Here is a 19,061-nt window from a genome sequence, read left to right on the forward strand (position 1 = left end):
ATCTATCTATCTATCTATCTATCTATCTATCTATATATATATATATATATATATAATACAATATTTATAAAGTAAATACACTATGACAACATCAATTACATATATATAAAGTAAATACACATAACAAACAACAACAAAAATGTAAATATTTGTTTACCTTGGAGTCTCGAATTTGATGCATTTTTTGTCATTGACTAAAATAAATTATTTAATAAGGGACTTCTAGAAGGAAAAATTGAAAACTTCGGAAGTGACTTTGAGAGTTTCTGTTTGTGAATGAAAAACTTGGCATATCGTGTAATGAAGTTTATGATATGTTCAAGAGCAATAGTTTCCTTGTTATCATAGTCACAAACAACGTCTTTGAGTTTTAGAGAATAAACTTTATTAGCATCCGAGAAAAAAATAAGATTAAATGTGTTTCCATAATCTTTTAGATAGTTCACATTAAAAAAAAAGGTGCTCGTAATAAACTACAAAGACCAATCCTTGTCGCGTTGCGTCATCAAGCGTTCAAGAGACGCTACTGCAGCGAGAGGCAGTGTGTACTGTTGCTCGGCAACTGGGACGCGCTTCGTCTAGGGCCTCTTAATCCTCTCAGCTCTCAACATCTGAGCTGAATACTTTTTTAAAATTGTGTTTTATTTAGTTTTTTTCTGCAATGGCCGTAAGAGAGAAAGAGAAGCCGAATATGGTCCACCAGGACGCCATTTTTGTTGAAACAGTCATGAAGGAGAAGAGACTCCAGATACTGAAGACGGTGTTCAAAGTCAATCCCTACAGGAAAAGTAAGCAGCTCTGTTCTCCTTTGACTGTCTTACTTTCTGCAACGCTCACACCTGCGACAAACAATAACCAATTATATCACTGCAGTGAAATACAAGATGAATTTAGGCTATGTGAGGAAAATATTTCAAAGTAATCTAAAGATATTCCCTAATAAGTCATGTGATCTGGATACCAGCAGATCATGTTTGTCTCGATTGAGGTGTGTACAACAAATGAAAACTAACAATAAAAAGCAGCACTTTGATATTTGTTTTAACTCCAATACTAGAAACCGTGAGAGTAACATACTAATGTCGTCATCAGACATTCAACCACATGATACAAAGCTGCCAATTATATTGTACAAGGAGCAGAAAAGGTCAATCATCATCAGTCACTTGAATGTGAATATCTCCAGAGGCCACTGTTACAAAGCAAACCAAACATTCTCCTGCAGTCTTGCTACTTTGAGTCCATGATAACCTCAAAGCTACAGACCCACTTTGTTTTATGTACATTTATGTTTTTATTATCATGGAACCAGTTAAGTGTTAAGTGTAGAGTAATTCATAAGTACCAGCTTTAAAGCTCCTGTAAGGAACTTTCATTATATGTTGATTTTGGGGCCAATAGCTTGTCTAAAAAATGTCGCAGGAGAATTGCACAAGACTTGCTCAAATCCTGACATCAGCTATTGGTGAATCCCTTTAAAAGGGCAAATCAATGTAACCCTTACCTGTTCTTTGTTGCTGGGGATCAGTGTTGCCAACTCCTCAGTGAGGAAAGTAGCTACTGGCTGTTCTAAAAGTCACTAGAAGTCGCTAAACGACGTCATCACTCAATTTGCATCGTTGGAATTGTAATGGACGCTGCAGGAGAGACGTGTAACGTTGAGGGAGAGACAAAAACACTAAATATGTTCACAGCTACACTAAGGAGCCAACAACAAATCAAAGTAAAACATCACATTTTTCCTCCAATTTATCTAGCTTTAATGAATGATGTAATGAAGCATTTGCAGTTAGAGAAAATAAAATTCACCCTGAGAGGAAAGATATATGTTTTACTCAATATGGCAACCGTTTATAGACCACTATAACAAAAACAACCCCATGAAAAAATAATAACTTAGCAAAATTTAGGGCACTTGACATCCTCCAAGTTGTATTGTTGTAGTATTATTACTATTTAAATCTAATTATTATATTATTGTTTTGGTATTTTATTTTATTTTTCTTGTGTTTTGTATATCCTTTGGTTTTCATTTATTTAGGTTGTTTTTTTTGTTAGTTTGAGGCATGGATAATAATGTTTCAGACTTTTAAATTTGTACGTGGGAAAAGAAAAAAAAAAACCAAAGAGATAAAAAAAAATTAAATAAACTACATTTTTCAACCATAACATTTTCAAGATGCTATACAACCTACATTAACTATCTAAATGGACCAAAAAGAGACAGTAGGTGGGATCAGCCAGCAGATTGTTTTTGTGCTATCAAAACTTCCCGGTTCAGAAACATTTTGACATATTTCATAATTTGCCATTTTGAATAGCGAAAAACTGAAGTACTAGATGTAGATAACTTTTTAGCATTGCAACAATGGAGGAGGGTTCTGGAGTGCTTCAAAGTGCCTTAAAGAGACAGTAGTTGAAATGAGAGTTTTCAAAGACACCAATCTGAGATAATGAAAGAGTTTTTTGAGCTGTACTGTGTAAAGCTACTTACAAAGCTATCAAAGGGACAATATGAAGTATGAAAATGTAGCATAACACCCCCTCTGTAAGTGTTTTGAACCTCATGCTTAGGTGAAGTGAAATGTCCCTGTGGTGCTGAGCCCTTTATCAGCATTTGTAGAAAGCCTCTTGTCCAATCAGATTACTTGCTCTTCACTGAATGTTTTATAAATAAAATAATGATTTAGTTTTGTGGAAATAGAAGGCAGTAAATGTGTTGTATCAAATGTCTCTATTGTTTCATGAAACTATGTGTAGATATTTAATGGTCATGTTCCCTCACACTGTGTTTGTGCATGTTTCTGTCTCTTAGTCCATGTGCTGGCAGAGAAACCCATGTCTAGAAAACCACCTGAAGTCAGCTTAGATAACAGTAAGTTTATAATGAGAAAAATCACTATTGTTTTGCCAATAAATAACAGATGAAAACACTTTTGAGTCCTGTGTTTCCCACTAAGGAACAATAAGAGTGTAGTAACATTTGTGTTCTAAACTAAGCACGAAGGTTTTTTTTTTTTCAGCTGAATACATTGACTATTACCGCAAGGCCCAACAGGAACCCTCCAAAAAATACCCGATGCCACAGACTGAGAGTCAGGAGATCGGGTGGTGGTCAACTCCACTGGTGAGGAAAACACAGCGCTAACATTATGTTCAAAGTAATAACCAAATGACAGGACTTAAAGGTGGTCTTGTAAGCAGAGTGCCTTCATTTGACCAGGAAAACCTAAATTAATGTACTCAGTATCTTTAAATCATATGATGTCTAATTCTAACTCAAACGGTAAATCCTCTATTTTTGTTTTTCCAGATTTCACAAAACCGCAACGACAGGAGGCTTTTTTCCCAGCGAGTCAGCTCTGATGTCACCAAACACAAAGAGTTGTTCTTGCGTACAAATAGATCTGTGATGGTCTCTGACGATGCCTCAAAGCATTAAAGTATGGAGGATGAAACTTTATGAAGTGTGAGCACATTAAAGAAGAACTGGGAAGTAACTGAGAGTATGAACATCTTTTGAATCAAGTACGAGTGTTGAAATGTAAAATATGTAATAAAGTAATTTTTAAAGTTTTTTATTTTTTTACCAGAGCTCATCAAGCCACAGGTGAATCCATTTCTGCTGACACAGATTTGTATTTATCAAACATACCGACATCACCGGCAGAAGTTGCCCTGAAGAATCTCCATCTGAGCAAACACAGAAAAAGAACTTGCAGGGCAAACATTTGCACAGGTCTATACAAAGCAGACTTGCCCATCACATTCTAATCATATTAATGAACAGGGGAAAGGGCAAAAGTAGCAGCTGCTCAATATTATAAAATGTCATGTCACATGGGGGAGAATCGATGAGTCAAGGAGCTGAGTTTGTAAAAAATAAAACGGAAAACAACAAACTCTGAAGGGCACACAACACAGCGGAGAAGAAGAAGAGGGTTGATGAAGATACTCAGGGAATCACAGAAAGTGGATCATCAAAAATAGAGAGAGAACATGAAGTCTGTGTTAATTCTTAATATTGAAATACTCCCGTCATGGTTTGAGCAGTTCTCTTTAGTCCATCTTGGTTGACGGTTTCTGTAAGAGGGGACGACCTCATTGGTCCTGTCCTTCAAACAGCTGTGCAGCAAAATAGCAGCACAGCTCTCCCTCTGGGTCGTCTACATCTGTCCAGACGTATTTTACAAAGGCCATATTGAATAAAAGTTGTAAAAAAGAAAGTCCACGTTCTCCTACGTGTCTCCTGTTATACTCAGAGGAGAGACGGAGGTGCATGTGTGGTAAATCCTGCCTGAAACTCAGAGTTCAGTCTGGCTTATTGATCAGCCAATGTCCATGTATCTTAAGAGCGACCTTTAGTTTTCCTGCGGACTGACTTGCCTGGACGTTTCTGAAAAACAAAGTAGAAAGACGTTGAGTTTCAAGATAAGAGTTCTTCATTTATGAATCCAGACTGTTTCATTAATATTTAACTCACATTTTGTTTCCCTCCTTTGCCTTTCTTCCCTCCTTTGCCGCCTTTTGCGTTGGCCACTTTAGCACGGAAACTGGAGACATCATTGAAGCTCTCTTTGGTGTTCCACTTCTTTCCGCTCTTCTTTCCTCCAAAGCCAAACTTCTGGTCTTTATATTTTCTCTTAGCATTGGGACTGTTGAAGAAACAGTGAAAGTTTGAGCTGATTTTTTTTAAACAGACACAAGTGTAAACATGTGAACAGACACAGCCTGATTGTAACACCTTACCCCTTCTTGGCGGCTGCTTTCTTGGGTCCTTGTGCAGAGTCTTTACCAGACTTCTTGTCCCCTTCTAAGAAATCCAGTTTGTCTGTCATTCCTGGGGAAAGGGGTGATGAGAGATTTTAAGCATTGCATTCTTATGCATTAAAATTTTGTGGAACATTGGATGAAGAACCTGTGTAAGCAATCAACATTTTCCTTTTTCATTATACATATGAGCAGTTCTTGATCAACAACACAGAAATACATTTGCTCCCTCTGAGTGTGTGCAGCTGATAATCTCTTAATAGAAGCTCACCTTTCTGATACTTCTTCACTGCAGTCATCATTGCTTTCTTCTCCTTCTGCCTCTTCTGGATCACTTCTATTTGGACCTAAAACACATTGAAATTCAGATTACTTCTTTAAACTGAAATAGGATATTTGACCTTTAATAACCTTGAAGAGAAAGTCACAAATCCCAAGGTGGAAACCAATAAGATGCTGGTCTGGCTTCGGGTTTTGCCTACTTCCCAAAACAGTTACATATCAATGATTGGGAGTGTCATGGCTGACCTTTAGGCTATAAAAAGACGATACCGTTTCCTTTCTTCTCCATCAGTTCTTCTTTTTTCTTCAATTTAATAAGAAACTATAAAATGAATCCTATATAGAGAAAGAGGTACCAACCTTTTTGCCGAACTTCCTCTGCTCTCGCAGTTTCTTGGCTTTCTCTGATTTCTCTATTATCATCTGCTTTGAGATCAGCTTCTTCCTGATCTGTAGAAAAAAAGAGAGAGAACACGATTTTGATTTATTCCTGATGGAAGGAAAAACAACTGTGCTGAGCTGCTGTATCAGTGTGTGTAATGGGAGTATCATCTGACACCAGGATTAGACATTTACGAAGAAAAACAACAAGAAAAACAGCCTTTAATACCTTTACCACCCAAAATAGTATGAGAAAACAAAGCTGAGTGTTAAGAAATAAGAATTTATATATAATGCCGTTTTGTAAAAAGTGTGAGAAACCAGCAACACGTGTTTTGTTGTGAGTAAGTCCATGTGTAAGAAGCAAACAGCTCACCTTCTGCATGTGCTGGTCTGATTTTGCCATCTCTGCGAAGTAGTCATCGGGCCTCTTGGTATAAATGCCGTGATTTTTCAAGAGGGGCAGAGCCTCCATGACTGTAGCCTGAGCCTGACGGTAGCTGTGATGTAAAAACACAGAAGATGAGAGGTTTAGATTGAGCAGCATTAAGTCATCAAGTGTCAAGTGAAACTGCAAACTGAACACACAGGGGGACAAAATCATGTGATGTAGCTGCAGATGCTGATCTAACGCGTGTCCTGACGTTTAAAAAAAAAAAAAAAGACATTAGCAGTATGGAAACAAAATACATATCTTGAGGAAGATCACACAACATGATCAAGAAATTCAGAGCAGCTACGCAGAGAGAGACCACGTAGTGAAATGACTTTAGAAGTCTAAACAAGCGGTACATCATGTTGTCGTCACTCACAAGAACATCTCCCTCTGGAAGTCATCGTCAGCATCCACAGCTCCGTTGGTTGGATTTGGAACTTTGCCTTCAGCTTTTGCGAGAACGTCTTCAGCGGGCGGGTTTGTCAGATCCAACCTCTCCACCCAGGGGAGGTCTTTACGGAAATCAGCAAGGCACTGTTTCAAACCCTCCTGCAACACAGCATAGACACAAGATCATCAAATGTCCCATATTAGATCTGAAGTTATAGAGATATAACACATATAAAGCTTAGATTTAACAAATAAATAATAGGACATGTTCTAAATAGGTCCGTCAAACTATGTTGTTTTAACATCACTCGTGACTAGTGTGCACACATTCTGTTATTGTGGTCCTCGGTCTGCCCCTTAGTTTACAATATCAGGAAGTGATGCAGCAGAGACGTTGTGAAAGGCAAAGAAATTGATCTTTTGTATGTCAAGTTCAGATTTAACGCTCAGTCAGATGGTTCTCTCTACAAGATGGGAACTAAGTTACCACTGGAGTACGTCCAGCCTTGAATACCACTCACTGGCTATGCACACAGCTAATGCATAGCCCTCCTCCCCATCACCAAAGGCTGGTCGTGCGGGATAGTTCACAAAAGAGGCATCTGAGCAACTCTACAAGCAACAAACTTTTAACAGTGATAGATAACTGGGTGGCAACTGACTGCAGGGGAACAGTTTGATGCATGACTTCAGGACCTACATGAGGCAGAGAGAGCATCCAAACTGGAATACCTTTAAAGTGCAGATGCTTTTGCATTAACCAAAGCTGGATGTCAGTGAGTATTCAAAATGATCTCTAAATACTCCACACCATGTTGTCACTGGTTTGACATTTTGCACATGCACTTCTGCGCATGTATTCATGTATACCTGTGTTACCTTTTACAATAAATATGAAATTCTGTATTTCACAGATTAAGCATTGTCCTACCTCTAATCATGGTTTAAAAACCACACTGGTGTCACTGGGAAGACTGTTTTCTTATTACAAATCAAAGAGGTTAAGATCATAAAGTACACTTCGTTGCATTATTTGATTCCCATATCAAGACTCTGATAATAAATGCTTTTGAAATGAAAAATAATGGAATTTTAAACATGTTTGACAGCCCTACTTTTAAAACTTCTCATAGAAATACAACTGAGATGGAACTGCATTGATGCATCTTATATGGTCTCACTTACCACATTGTTGGAACACTTTTTAGGTTTATCCACCAGCACGTTCATCCCAGGTTTCAACAAACCCTTTGCAAATGCTTCTTGGAGCTAGAGGAGAAAATGAGTTGGTATAGGTTTATAAACATCATGTTGTGCACATGTATACACAGCTGCAAGAAATAAACCACAGTTACAGTCAAATATCAATCTTTGATGATTTCATTTAAATTTCGTCAGGACAGTCGTATCATTTGCATAATATTGTATCGTCCACGGAAACATAACTGAGTCCTCCTCAGTGACTTATTTTCACATGAGCTTTGGCTAACGTCAGCCAATGTTAGCATTACAGCATTAACCCTCACCTCATTGTCGGATAATTCACTGTCTTCATCCTCTGACTCCTGTCCGAGCTGCTCTTCATCCTCTTCCTCCTCTGACTCCTGCCCGAGCTGCTCTTCTTCCTCTGCGGAATCCATACTTCTGCTATCGATGATCATGAGATGAGGTTATGAGACCTAATGGTTGGTAAATATGAAGGAATTCGTCGCAGTGAGCTCTCCTCACATGTACAAGCGTTTCACGTGGGGAGGAAGTGACGCAGAGTGACGCATTTCGGTGTTCTACAGACACAGTCCGGCGGCAGACAGGATGTACATGACTATAGGTTCCTACCCATTTTATACAGTCTATGGTTCCTACATGGAAAAATAAGCTCTAAGTAAATTTGGTGGCGTAGATTTATGTAGGCATATGTACATTTATCATACTAGGTGTTGTGAGTGAAAATATAGCTAGTACCTTTGAGCAACCTTATCGTTGTGATACTTTGTTTTCAAGTTCTTCTTCACTCCTTCATATGAATATTTCTGCAGTGTTTGGACCACTGCAAACTTGAGTGATTTCCACACTTAATAACAGCAACACCTTTACATTTTGATGCAGAAGAAGTTTGTTGGTAAAAATCAGAAAAGTTTACTCTGAGTTTGTAATATCAAAAGATTCCTCATGGCAGTGCTGTTGTGTACCTGAGCAGATTACACAGTGTACAGATAGACTGACAGATAGACGGATGGATAGATAGATGGATGGATGGATGCACCAGGACTGTTCAGATCACAGTCTAGAAAATAATCTTCATTAAATCCATGAACCTGATTGTGTAAGTGAAGCCTCGTGACTTCAACTTGCCGCCTCATCAAGAATGAAACTATTGACATCACTTCACCAAAGCCGTCTACCTGAGTCGATTTGTGTCACTGACACGGCATGGATTGAGAGAAAAGTCTGCAGCCTTGGCCCGCTGTCACTGTGAATATGGCCTGACAAAACTGGAGAAGCAAATAACCCTCTCTACTTTGACTTATACTCATGTTCAACATGAATCTGCCTCTGCTAATCTAATAACACATATTGTCCCTGTCATTGTTCATGCACTTCTCTTTTTTCCTCACTGGGCCTGTGATATATTGACCACACTGAGCAGATTTTACAGACTGAACATGACCATGATCACTTATTTCACCTCGTAGTTCATAACTTGTCTCCACCTCGTTAGCCAATTTAGAGGGCTGCTCACTTATTAACCTTCACACTGACTATGCATTCAGAGGTTAGTTTTTTTTTAGGAAATCACAGTATTTTTGTCTCAGATTTCTAAACCTCAAGAACAGTAGGAAGGTCTAAGTTTTAGATGGCTGTATCATTGCTTTTAAGTGCAGAAAGACTGTGAAATTACAATCAGCCCCTTTTTATGTCCAAAAAGACAGTTTGTATTCATGTCTTGCCACATAGCATTTCTGGATTGAGGACCTGCAGTTAGAGCCGGTATGTTCACATACTGAATGCTGATTATGTGCTTTGGCCAGTAACTGCGAAAGTTGCTGGAGCTTACACAGAATGTCACTTGTAAGGGATTCATCTTGTGTGGTGAAACAAAGATGTCATCCTTAAAAGTGTACATCTGCCATCTAGACATATTAAATTACATTTTTAATGATTGTTGGTGGTAATACAACCAGTGGTATCAGAGATTTATTGGTATACTTATCATGTAAAGCTAGACAATAAATTCTTGAGGTCATTTTGGTTATTTCACAGTTAGAGGGCGAAAGGTACATTTTTGGTGTACAAGGATCCATTTTAATGAGATAAAGAATCAGGACAAACCAAGTGGCTACTGTTACAAGTTATCTTTAATGCATAAGAGTGAATAAAGCTTATGAAAAAGGTGTAAAGAACTTGAAAAGCTTAACAAACCATTTGCCCAGTAGTAATGGATCCTGCAGGGCTCAATTTTCAAACCATTAATCAAATCATCGATGATCAGCAAGTTTCTTCTTACAGATTAGAGCAGGACTGGTTAGAGCAATTTCCCATATATGCTCTGGTTCACTTGTTGTCCATGACTTTCTTGTTAGGAGTGCATTGATTCAAACTGCAGTTTTTCACTTTATTTTTAACTTACCCAAGACTGGAAATATTGATTGAAATTTTGACAAGATACAAGAGATGCTTGTAAACTGGGTGGTAGTTTTTTTGCCGTAGGAGGGAACACTCAGCTCCTTTTTAAATATATATTTTGATGCTTGTTTGTGTCTTTTATTTTTTTCTACAAGACAGAATGTCTTTGTGTACAGAACAGGATACAATAGGGTAGAATTAATAAATAGTGTAAGTATAAAATGCTTCATGCCAGGGTCTTGTCTCACCCTGTCGGGATTCTATTTTACATGGTAACTGTGCATTATTCCATTCATTACCCAGCTACCAACTAAATATACAAACAATCTGATACTAAGCATCAATCTAAAGATTATTTTATGATTCAAAAATGATTATTTATATGGCTAAAAAAATAGTCCCTCATTTATAACGGTTGATGTTGCTTCCATGGCAATTAAATTCTTGGCAGCCAACTTACGAGTGGAATGAGATAAGCTTATCCTTGTCTTTCACAGTTAAGTTAAAACAGTACAATTTTTTTTCGCTTGCATTCTTAACAGATGTAGAATAGATTTTCTGTTAGCATTTTCTTCTCATTCAACCAGTCCTGTAACTCTTACAAAGCTCATACCGTGTCATGGTTTGTGCTTGTTTTATGTCAGCTTTCACTCTGCTCCTTGTCTCTTTAAAAATTCCTCACCTTTTCTCGCTCTCTATTGTCTTCTTTTCTCTGCTGGTGACCGGCCAGCCATTAACCACCAATCTAAAGTTCTGTGCTCTCTATATAAATTAAGAATAGTATCAAAAATATCCTACATGGTGCTTACAGATGCTATTGGAATGTAATGTTTCTGTCATATTGTTCACGGGAAGAGGTGAAATCATAAACAGCATACTAGAGGTGCTGTAACTTCTTTCTCTGGATTGACTTGACATGTGTGATATTCAGAATTAATTATCAGAAAGAAGTATTAAACATAGACGGGTGATTAGTAAAAAAGGCGGGGTAATAATAATGAATTATTTTGCAGCTCAGTGGTGAGAGGAGTCACTTAAAAAACAAACACCAGATGGACTCATGTTGAAGTCTGTGGACTTCTGTGATGAGTAACAGACTTCATTTCAGATGTCATCAGTCCATCTCAGTGGCTTATCCTCCAAGTCCTTAAAGCCAAAACTGACTGATCCTCTGAGAGCGACTGTCTCTCGTTTTTGATGGAAATCAATATATAAGATTTGTACTCCACCACCCTTAATTCCCCCATTCTCTGCATGGTCAGATCCTCCCTCTCACACACTTCTAAAAGGGGGGAAAATAGCGGGATCTCCATTTCAGTCATTATAATCGTTTGAGCCAGACAGCAGTGCGGTCCATTGACTTCACATCTCGCTGTCACTCTTCATCCCAGAGCGACGGGTGGCTTCCTGACAGCAGATTGAAACTAAGTTGGATTCACGCTGTCAAGCTCTTCTGTTAAAGTTATTTCTGGCTGCTGGAGCTCGGGACAAAAAGAAGAACACAGTCGTGAATGTCTGAGCTCAGGTTGGATGAGTGGTTCAGCTCCCACAGTCTGCTCAATCAACCAGAGGAGATTTGGTGATATGTGGGTAAACAACAGCCTGGATAAATGAATGCGGGATACCATTTTAAGTCATTTAGTCTCGATCTGTTTCAGTCTGTCTTGAGTGGATGTTTATCCCTTCCTACTCCATCAAAATATCCCTGACATATCTACTGAAGAGTTGGCTACACTCATGCATCACTCTGTCTCTTTAATAGACATCATGCTGTTATCTTAAACCGTCCAAAAACAGAGACATTAAGTATCCCAATGTCCTCCAAAAAATCACCATTAATTAAAAAGCCCACGAGTTCTGTCCCCAGTTCTTCAATCATTTGAATATCGTCTCTACAGGGTTATATTGGCTTATTTGGCACCATTACCAGATTTGTTATTTAAAGGCTTCTGGTAATTTTGCTTGAAATAACAAGAATTTATGAAAGATATTATAGTTGATGGTCTCAGTCGGCTGCTAAAAGCTGTGTAGACCATTTCTCAGTGCAGTGGGAACACGGCCAACAATGTTTTGATAGACGTCCCTCTGGTTCAACAATGAGGCATGCTAGTCAGTTACTATCATATATATTGTATTTAGTAGCATGCACCTGTAAAAACAGCCATGAGACCTCTCTTAAATGTATGAATGCAATGCTAAACAATGACACTGCTTCGTTTCCTAAGACTACATCCTAACAGAACTAATAACTACTAACTTATTTGCGGTGCTTTATGTGGGTGACAAAGCCACAACCACGTGCTGGCGTGACTTGCGCTTGGTATTTGCCGTATACTGTCATCTGCAGCTGTTTACTTTAATGGCTCAACATCAGCCTTGATTTGTCCTTGTTTTCAATATGTTAGAGAGCAGATCTACTACGATGTTGTTCAGTTTTGATCAACTCTAAATCATCTAAGATGAAGATGTAGTTGAGAGTGAGATAAACTGAATGTCCATCTGTCACAACAGGCAGAGCTAGGTAACATCTCAAAGGTGCAGTATAGCCCTTTTCTTTACGGACACGTGGGTTAGCTGCATTTTTATTTCAGGTCCAAGAAATAAAATACAGTGTCCAAAGACAGAGTGTTTAGATTCTTGACCAAGACTAAAACCAAATCTAAAATAGCTGCCAAAATGAACACTGCCTCAATGACAAGATTTCAGATTTACTTGTAGATAAAAACAACTAATAAAGAACAGCTGATAAAAACAGCTAGATGTCTCTCCAGCAGCTTTTAGAAGAACTGTACCTGAAACCTGTACTGTCTCTTTCTGTTTTTTAAACATCAGGATAAAACATGCAGAGAAGAGAGACTTCAAGATGGTTTTGACTGTATGTAAAACAGATGCTATTACTACTGAGACACAATGAATTGAAATACATTTATTTAGTCAATTCAACATTCACTATGAGCCTTGCTGATGGTTATGGTGGTCTTTTCTGAGGTTGTCCACTGGCAGTAAGTGGACAATGGTGAAGATAAGTAGAGGAGACAAGAGGGGGAAGTCTCCTTTTGAGGTTCAGGTCCATGTGGGTTCATCATCCAGGATGTTTGACCTCTGCTTAACGTCAAATCTCTCATATGAAAAGAGGCATCAAAATGACAGTATGAGTATTTTGCTGCTGAAGCAGTTTTGTGTGATTAGTGTGCATTATGTTTGCTGCTTTATAGACTGCTCTCAGACAGTTTTTGCAAACAGTCCATGAACAGAAATGTATTCAGTGGAGTCCTTGAAAGAAATTGCTGTGACAACAATTTTTGCAAAATTCTGGACACGTCTCTGACCAGGATGCTGAGCTTTATCTAAAATGCTGCTGTGACATTCTCCACCCTCCCACTAGGCTGCTAGATAAGTTTGTTATGAAGTGAGGACATACAGGCTGCCTCACTGCAGAGATACTGACTCATATAAGCACCAAACCCCACTTAAAAAGAGTCCATATTCTTTACCTCAGCCAGGTGTCAAAGTGCTTTAAAACTTTGCCTATAGTATAAACCATCAGGTGTTTGATTGCCCAACAGAACCACCGAGTGTCAAATAGAGAGCAAGGGGTCCCTGAGTGGGCATTCAGTCCGATGATTAGCCAACATCCCACTCACAGTTTAATGTCCCGACTTCACCTGTTATCCAGACAGCAGCTGTGCAGCCGAGCAGCTGAGTAACAGAGAGCTAACAGAGCGGGAAAAGAGACAGGATGATAAGAGAGCTCTTTATTAGTAAATCACTAGAAGAACTCTGCAGAAAGATCTTAATCTCAAACACATTACAACAAAAATAACTGCAAACAGAGGAACACTCATAAAGGAGTTAAACCCAGGTCATGATATATGTCAATTCAAAAAAAAAATTGTAAACAGAAAAGCAAAATGTGATGTATGAAGCTTTGCGTTAGTTCATGCAGGGCATGGAAGTCATACGCCTCAGCTGCTGTCAGCTGTCAGGCTACAGTTTGAATCTTTGTTTCCTATCCACACAACCAATAACAGCTCATTCTAACGATAAGGTGGTCTAATTAAACACTTCCCCCCTCTCGCTAATCCCTGCAATAGACTGTAGCCTCTTAACATTGGATGCATGATTTAACCCCTGAGTTTAACTGGAATCACTAGAAAGGTCAGATTTTGTGTATCTAAAACTAAAACAAATTACAACACACCCAAAACAACAACAAAACAAGACCAACAAAAGAAATATCTAACAGAAAAATTAGAGAGGTCGAAAAAAAAAATGGAAAAAGAAAAAAAAAATGAATTAAAAACGTATGGTTCAAATCTGAAATCATAAAATATGCAAGAAACAAAAGACCCAAAATTCAAAACTATACAACAGGAAAATAAAAATGTAAAATGAATTTGTAACAGAACTCCACAACTGAATCTTAACTGAACCTGAGTTTAATTATGTTGTATTTGTTGTTATCCTAAAGACATTGTTGAATCTGTCAGAGTTCAAGATAAAAACTTGCTCTTTAGGTTTCAAAGTCGAGGAAGCATTTTGACCTTGACCAGTTTTCAGTCGCACACTGCAGAGATATTAGCATGGAGGGGGGTGTCAGTGGTAAATTGATGGACTTTGAAGCCTTATGAATGTATGATTCTTGCACATGGAAAAAATAATTGCTGATGCATGAAATTCAGCCTGTTCCTGAGAGACAGCAGTTTTATTTATCCGATGTCCTGCAGATGGTCTCTTTTTGTGGCACTTTGCGTTGATTCTTCCTTTAACATCAGTTTCAGGTTCACACAGCCTCATTCAAATGGGAATTTGTTCACTTTTGCAACCGTCCCTGAAATTTGTAAGTCAATAGTTAGTTTTTGCTGACCAGTTCCATTAGTCCTCTTCTCTCCATTTTTCATGAAAAGTGTGCAGGATTAATTTTGTTCTTTGTAAAACATTTGCATTTGAAACGAGAGACCAAAAAAGCAGAAATGTTGTGTGAGCCAAAATTGATGCAACATGCTCACTCTTAGTTCATGTATAATCTGCATTCAAAGCTCACTCTGGTTAAAGACAGGGAGCAGACGTTTGGTGTTTGTGAGGAGGGGGCTGTGAGATGCTCTGAGTGTCTCACATGCACACAGTGTACTCCTCTCCTGAAGCTGACGTGATAAGAAATCTTTAAATCAATTATGGAGATTTCACTAAAAGGCGACAGAAATTTGCAAATTTTCTTCGTTGAGTTACAACCAAGACTAAATAGCTGGAGGATCATCAGCACCCCCTACAGGCTAACATGTTAACTACAGCGAACAAGACAAAGTAGCTCTGATGACTTTGCTGTTGCTGGAGTTGGTATCATTCATGTATTGCTTGTATGAGTCATCCCTAATCCCTAATTTTCTGCAGACCAGCTAAATGAAGTATGAAGAAACTTTTAACACTTTGAGGGACAGTTGGGGTAACAAGTCTTTGGCACTTATATTTTCGGGGTCGCAGGCTGAACATTTTGGGAACCCCTTAACTGAGCTGTAACAAACTCATACAGTGTAACAGACTGTACAGTGGGCTTCAGGTGTGTAATACCCATCAGGGGTGTTTTAGGTATCTGCACTCCTCATAACATGTTTTACTCCTCCCACTCGCATCATCGGCTTTCTCCTTGTTTATAAGAAGTGAAAGTTGCATCCTTGTACAGAATTGTCCTGATGTAGCAGTAGAAGACACATGCAGAATATAACCCTCTGTATCCCAACCATTGACTGTGCATCTGCAGTACATGGTCCCAACAGTCAGCTTCTTTTTCTGCTCTACTCTATCTGTATCTCTTGCTTTTTCTTATTGTTACTCCTTCTTCTCAATCTCAACCAAACTTTTTTCCTTGTCAAGGAAACCCATTAGAAAAAACTAAGTTCAAAGCTGCTTTGGCCGTTTTTCGACAGTTATGTGAACAGAAATATCATTATTATACACTGTATTTTAGTCTCATTGGTCAATATAATCATAAAAAGGAATAAAAAACTTTAAATAAACAATAACAAATACAATACAGGGTCAGCAATAACTACAGTTTACATGTTCATCATGATTAAAACATAAAAGTACTTTTGTTCCAGTGTTTCCAGAAACAAGAAAAATATCTTGTGTCACTTATTGTGGGCTGAGTGAGCTCACTTAAAATTTAAATATCTGGATCACCTAAATAGTTTAATCTCTCCCCAGGTAGATGATTATTGACTTAAAATCATCCACCCCCCCCAAAAAAAATCAACCGACACAATAGTCAGATAAGTTGTCTTTCACAAAAATTCCAAACAGCTGATGCAATGTCAAAGTCGAAAGTCAAAGACAGCTGATAGGATGAACAAATCAACAAGGATGATGGTTGCATCTGTCAGGTAGCCTGGTGGTGCCAGAACCATCATCCAGCTTATTTTTATTTTCATTTTCTCTTGCATGACTCTGGCGATGTTGGGCTATCTACCAGGACTCTTAAGAGAAAACACTTTGAAAGATTTGATCTTCTCAGTATGTTGAAAAATGAAGGTTAATATAAAAGATAATATGTTTTTAAGAGTCTTGAGGCAGAGATAATACTCTTTTAAAAAATGCATTTTAGAAATACAGAACACCAGAATTTAGTATTCAAATCAGCCAGAGGACTTGAAATGTGTCTTTGCTGGATTATGTCATTGTAGAGAAGGCTCTAGCTCTTTACATACTTTTGATTGTTAGCAAAAACTTTGTTTGTAATTAAACAGAGATGTATCAGTAGTAAAAAGCAGGACTAAACAAGGTTATGGATGTTCAATAGAACAATTTAACTGATAGATAATTCAGACACCTATGTTTCTCTTTACTTCTTTGAAATTATTTGTCTCAATATTTCAAGTAAGCTATGAGATTTGATGTATTTGAATTGTTTTTCAGGAGCTTCTCCTTTGAAGTGTCACCAGATTACTTCTTAAAAAAGTTTAACACTTTCATCCTGATGGACTATCAAAAAACATTTAGTGCCACCTTCCTTCCTCTTTTCCTTCTCTCTCTTTCCTCTCTCCTCGTTCCTCCCTCTCTGCGTCCTTCCTCAATCCTGACGCTGATTAGAAGCGAAGAGACAAATAAATCGGAGGAGCACCAGGTTGCCAGCTCTCCCTGACGAGGACATCCTCAGAATTTTTAAGGGAAATGCGACGTCAACTTCCATCAATGCTAAAGGGGGCAGTGTGTGTGTGTGTGTGTGTGTGTGTGTGTGTGTGTGTGTGTGTGTGTGTGTGTGTGTGTGTGTGTGTGTGTGTGTGTGTGTGTGTCCAAGAAGTACCAGGCCCATGCATAATCACCTTATCATATCCCTGTGAATGGAATAGTGAATTGATCTGATTAGAGGGTGGACGAGAGGAGACGGTGAGGGGAAAGGCCTGCATGTTGAGCAGAGAGAGTAGGAGGAGGAGGAAGAGGAGGAGGAGGAGGAGGAGGGGGCGGTGGGGAAGGATAAAGGAGACAAGGAAGGTAGAGGGAAGAAGAATGTGGAGAATGGAGGCAACAAGAGGAAATCAGTAAATGGATGAGAATTAAATAAAAGCTGTTAGGTGGGTAAAATATTCAAGAAAAGGGTGAGAGAGGTAGGAGGAGAAAAGAGAGAGGATGTTTCATCTGTTCTGCTCAGTCTGATGGTCCATCGTGCAATTCTGTGTTGGTCAGCAACATCAGTTGGTCAGTCTCCATCTTTGCAGCAGTTTCACCCAAACAGTTTTCTATATTAGTAGCTTTTGCATCGAAAAATATAAATTTAGCAAGAAGTGAAGAAAAATGCAGACTCTGTCGGAGCAAGTCAGGATTTTGGTGTCAGAAATATTCAGATTTGCGTGTGCAGTGCAAGTATGCTATCACCCAGGCTTTGGCTGTAACCTGTGATACAACTAGAGAGGATCAGAAGAGCCGGCTCGCTTCGAGAGAGAGCAGGCTCCCAGTTTTTTCCTTCCGCTGCTTAGCTCTCACAGTGTTCAGCCCCAGCTCTGCTCACAGCAGAACTTTGTTCTGATTGGTCAGCATTGCGGCCATACGGCCAATCACATGTGAGGATATAGGATACAGGTGATGGAGGGGGGGCTGTGGCTGTTTTCAAAACCGCCTACTATACTAGCAGTACGTACTGATTTGGCCAAAATTCAGTATGTAGTAAGTAGTATGCGAACAAGAGCAAAATCTGCAGTATGCCAAAACTCCCCGGATGTCTATGGATGGGGGAAGTCCGTTTTGGGGTAATGTGAAAGTTACTGAATTACATATAAACCACTTCTTAACTTTTTTAATCATTAGTGAATGCTAAATAATAATTTTCTCTATCGGCTTCGCCGTTGTTTACTTCCGCATTCCGAAACCGGAAATCCAGTGACGTCTGGCCCAGCATACTGCATGACAAATCAAACAGAACAGTCACTACATACTAAATTCAAACACAGTATGTAGTAGGCTGTACCTGCTGCCTACTACATTAGTAAGTAGTATGTAGCAGGCCGTTTCGGAAACAGCCTGTGTATCGTGGCTACATCTGTTCCTTCAGAGAGAGTCTTCTCGAAGACCGGGCAAATACTCACTGAGAGGAGAAATCGGATCAGTCCATCCAAGCTGAGGCATCAGATTTTTCTCTATGCCAACCTGAGGACATTAATAATGTTTGCACGAGTTTGGTTCTTGTTCTGTTTGCTTGAGTTGGTTCTGGTTCTGTTTGCTTGATTTTAGTTCTGGTTCTGTTTGCTTGATTTTAGTTCTTGTTCTGTTTGCTTGAGTTGGTTCTGGTTCTGTTTGCTTGATTTTAGTTCTGGTTCTGTTTGCTTGATTTTAGTTCTGGTTCTGTTTGCTTGAGTTTGGTTCTGCTTCTATTTGCTTGAGTTTGGTTCTGGTTCTGTTCTGTGGATATGTTTACAGTTTTCTGTTAAATTTTGCAATAAAAAAGTTTGACTAAAATACTAAACAAAAGTAAGAATGGTTTTGTAACAGAATAAATTCACAAAAATGGGCAATTATAAGGCGTCTCATAAAAACAGTTTAAAAGGGTTTTCAACACACAAACCATTTCTTTTTTGCAAAGTTAAGTTAAAACATACGGCTTCAAAAGATCCTACATTAAGACCCGTGCGGGAGTCGAAAGAGCCGGCTCTTCTTCGGGAGCCGCGTCAAAAGAGCCCATCACTACTAA

General features: G+C 38.7%; 2 protein-coding genes across 2 annotated transcripts; one reads left to right on the forward strand and one right to left on the reverse strand.

Annotated features, from left to right (window-relative positions):
* Window positions 1-538: 538 nt before the first annotated feature.
* Window positions 539-3,500, forward strand: fam183a (family with sequence similarity 183 member A). Its single transcript, XM_034710206.1, has 4 exons — window positions 539-788; window positions 2,816-2,875; window positions 3,024-3,127; window positions 3,314-3,500. Exons 1-4 carry the CDS (start codon window positions 662-664, stop codon window positions 3,440-3,442), a joined length of 420 nt encoding a protein of 139 aa, XP_034566097.1. The 5' UTR covers window positions 539-661; the 3' UTR covers window positions 3,443-3,500.
* A 62-nt stretch (window positions 3,501-3,562) lies between these two features.
* Window positions 3,563-8,065, reverse strand: ebna1bp2 (EBNA1 binding protein 2). The gene is made up of 9 exons (XM_034710194.1): window positions 7,786-8,065; window positions 7,445-7,528; window positions 6,246-6,418; window positions 5,810-5,933; window positions 5,413-5,502; window positions 5,042-5,117; window positions 4,750-4,840; window positions 4,484-4,655; window positions 3,563-4,396 (listed from the first exon to the last, which is right to left on the reverse strand). Exons 1-9 carry the CDS (start codon window positions 7,918-7,920, stop codon window positions 4,349-4,351), a joined length of 993 nt encoding a protein of 330 aa, XP_034566085.1. The 5' UTR covers window positions 7,921-8,065; the 3' UTR covers window positions 3,563-4,348.
* Between the last annotated feature and the right edge of the window lie 10,996 nt (window positions 8,066-19,061).

The sequence above is a fragment of the Notolabrus celidotus genome, chromosome 2 (genome assembly GCF_009762535.1).
Source record: "Notolabrus celidotus isolate fNotCel1 chromosome 2, fNotCel1.pri, whole genome shotgun sequence".
NCBI lineage: Eukaryota > Metazoa > Chordata > Actinopteri > Labriformes > Labridae > Notolabrus > Notolabrus celidotus.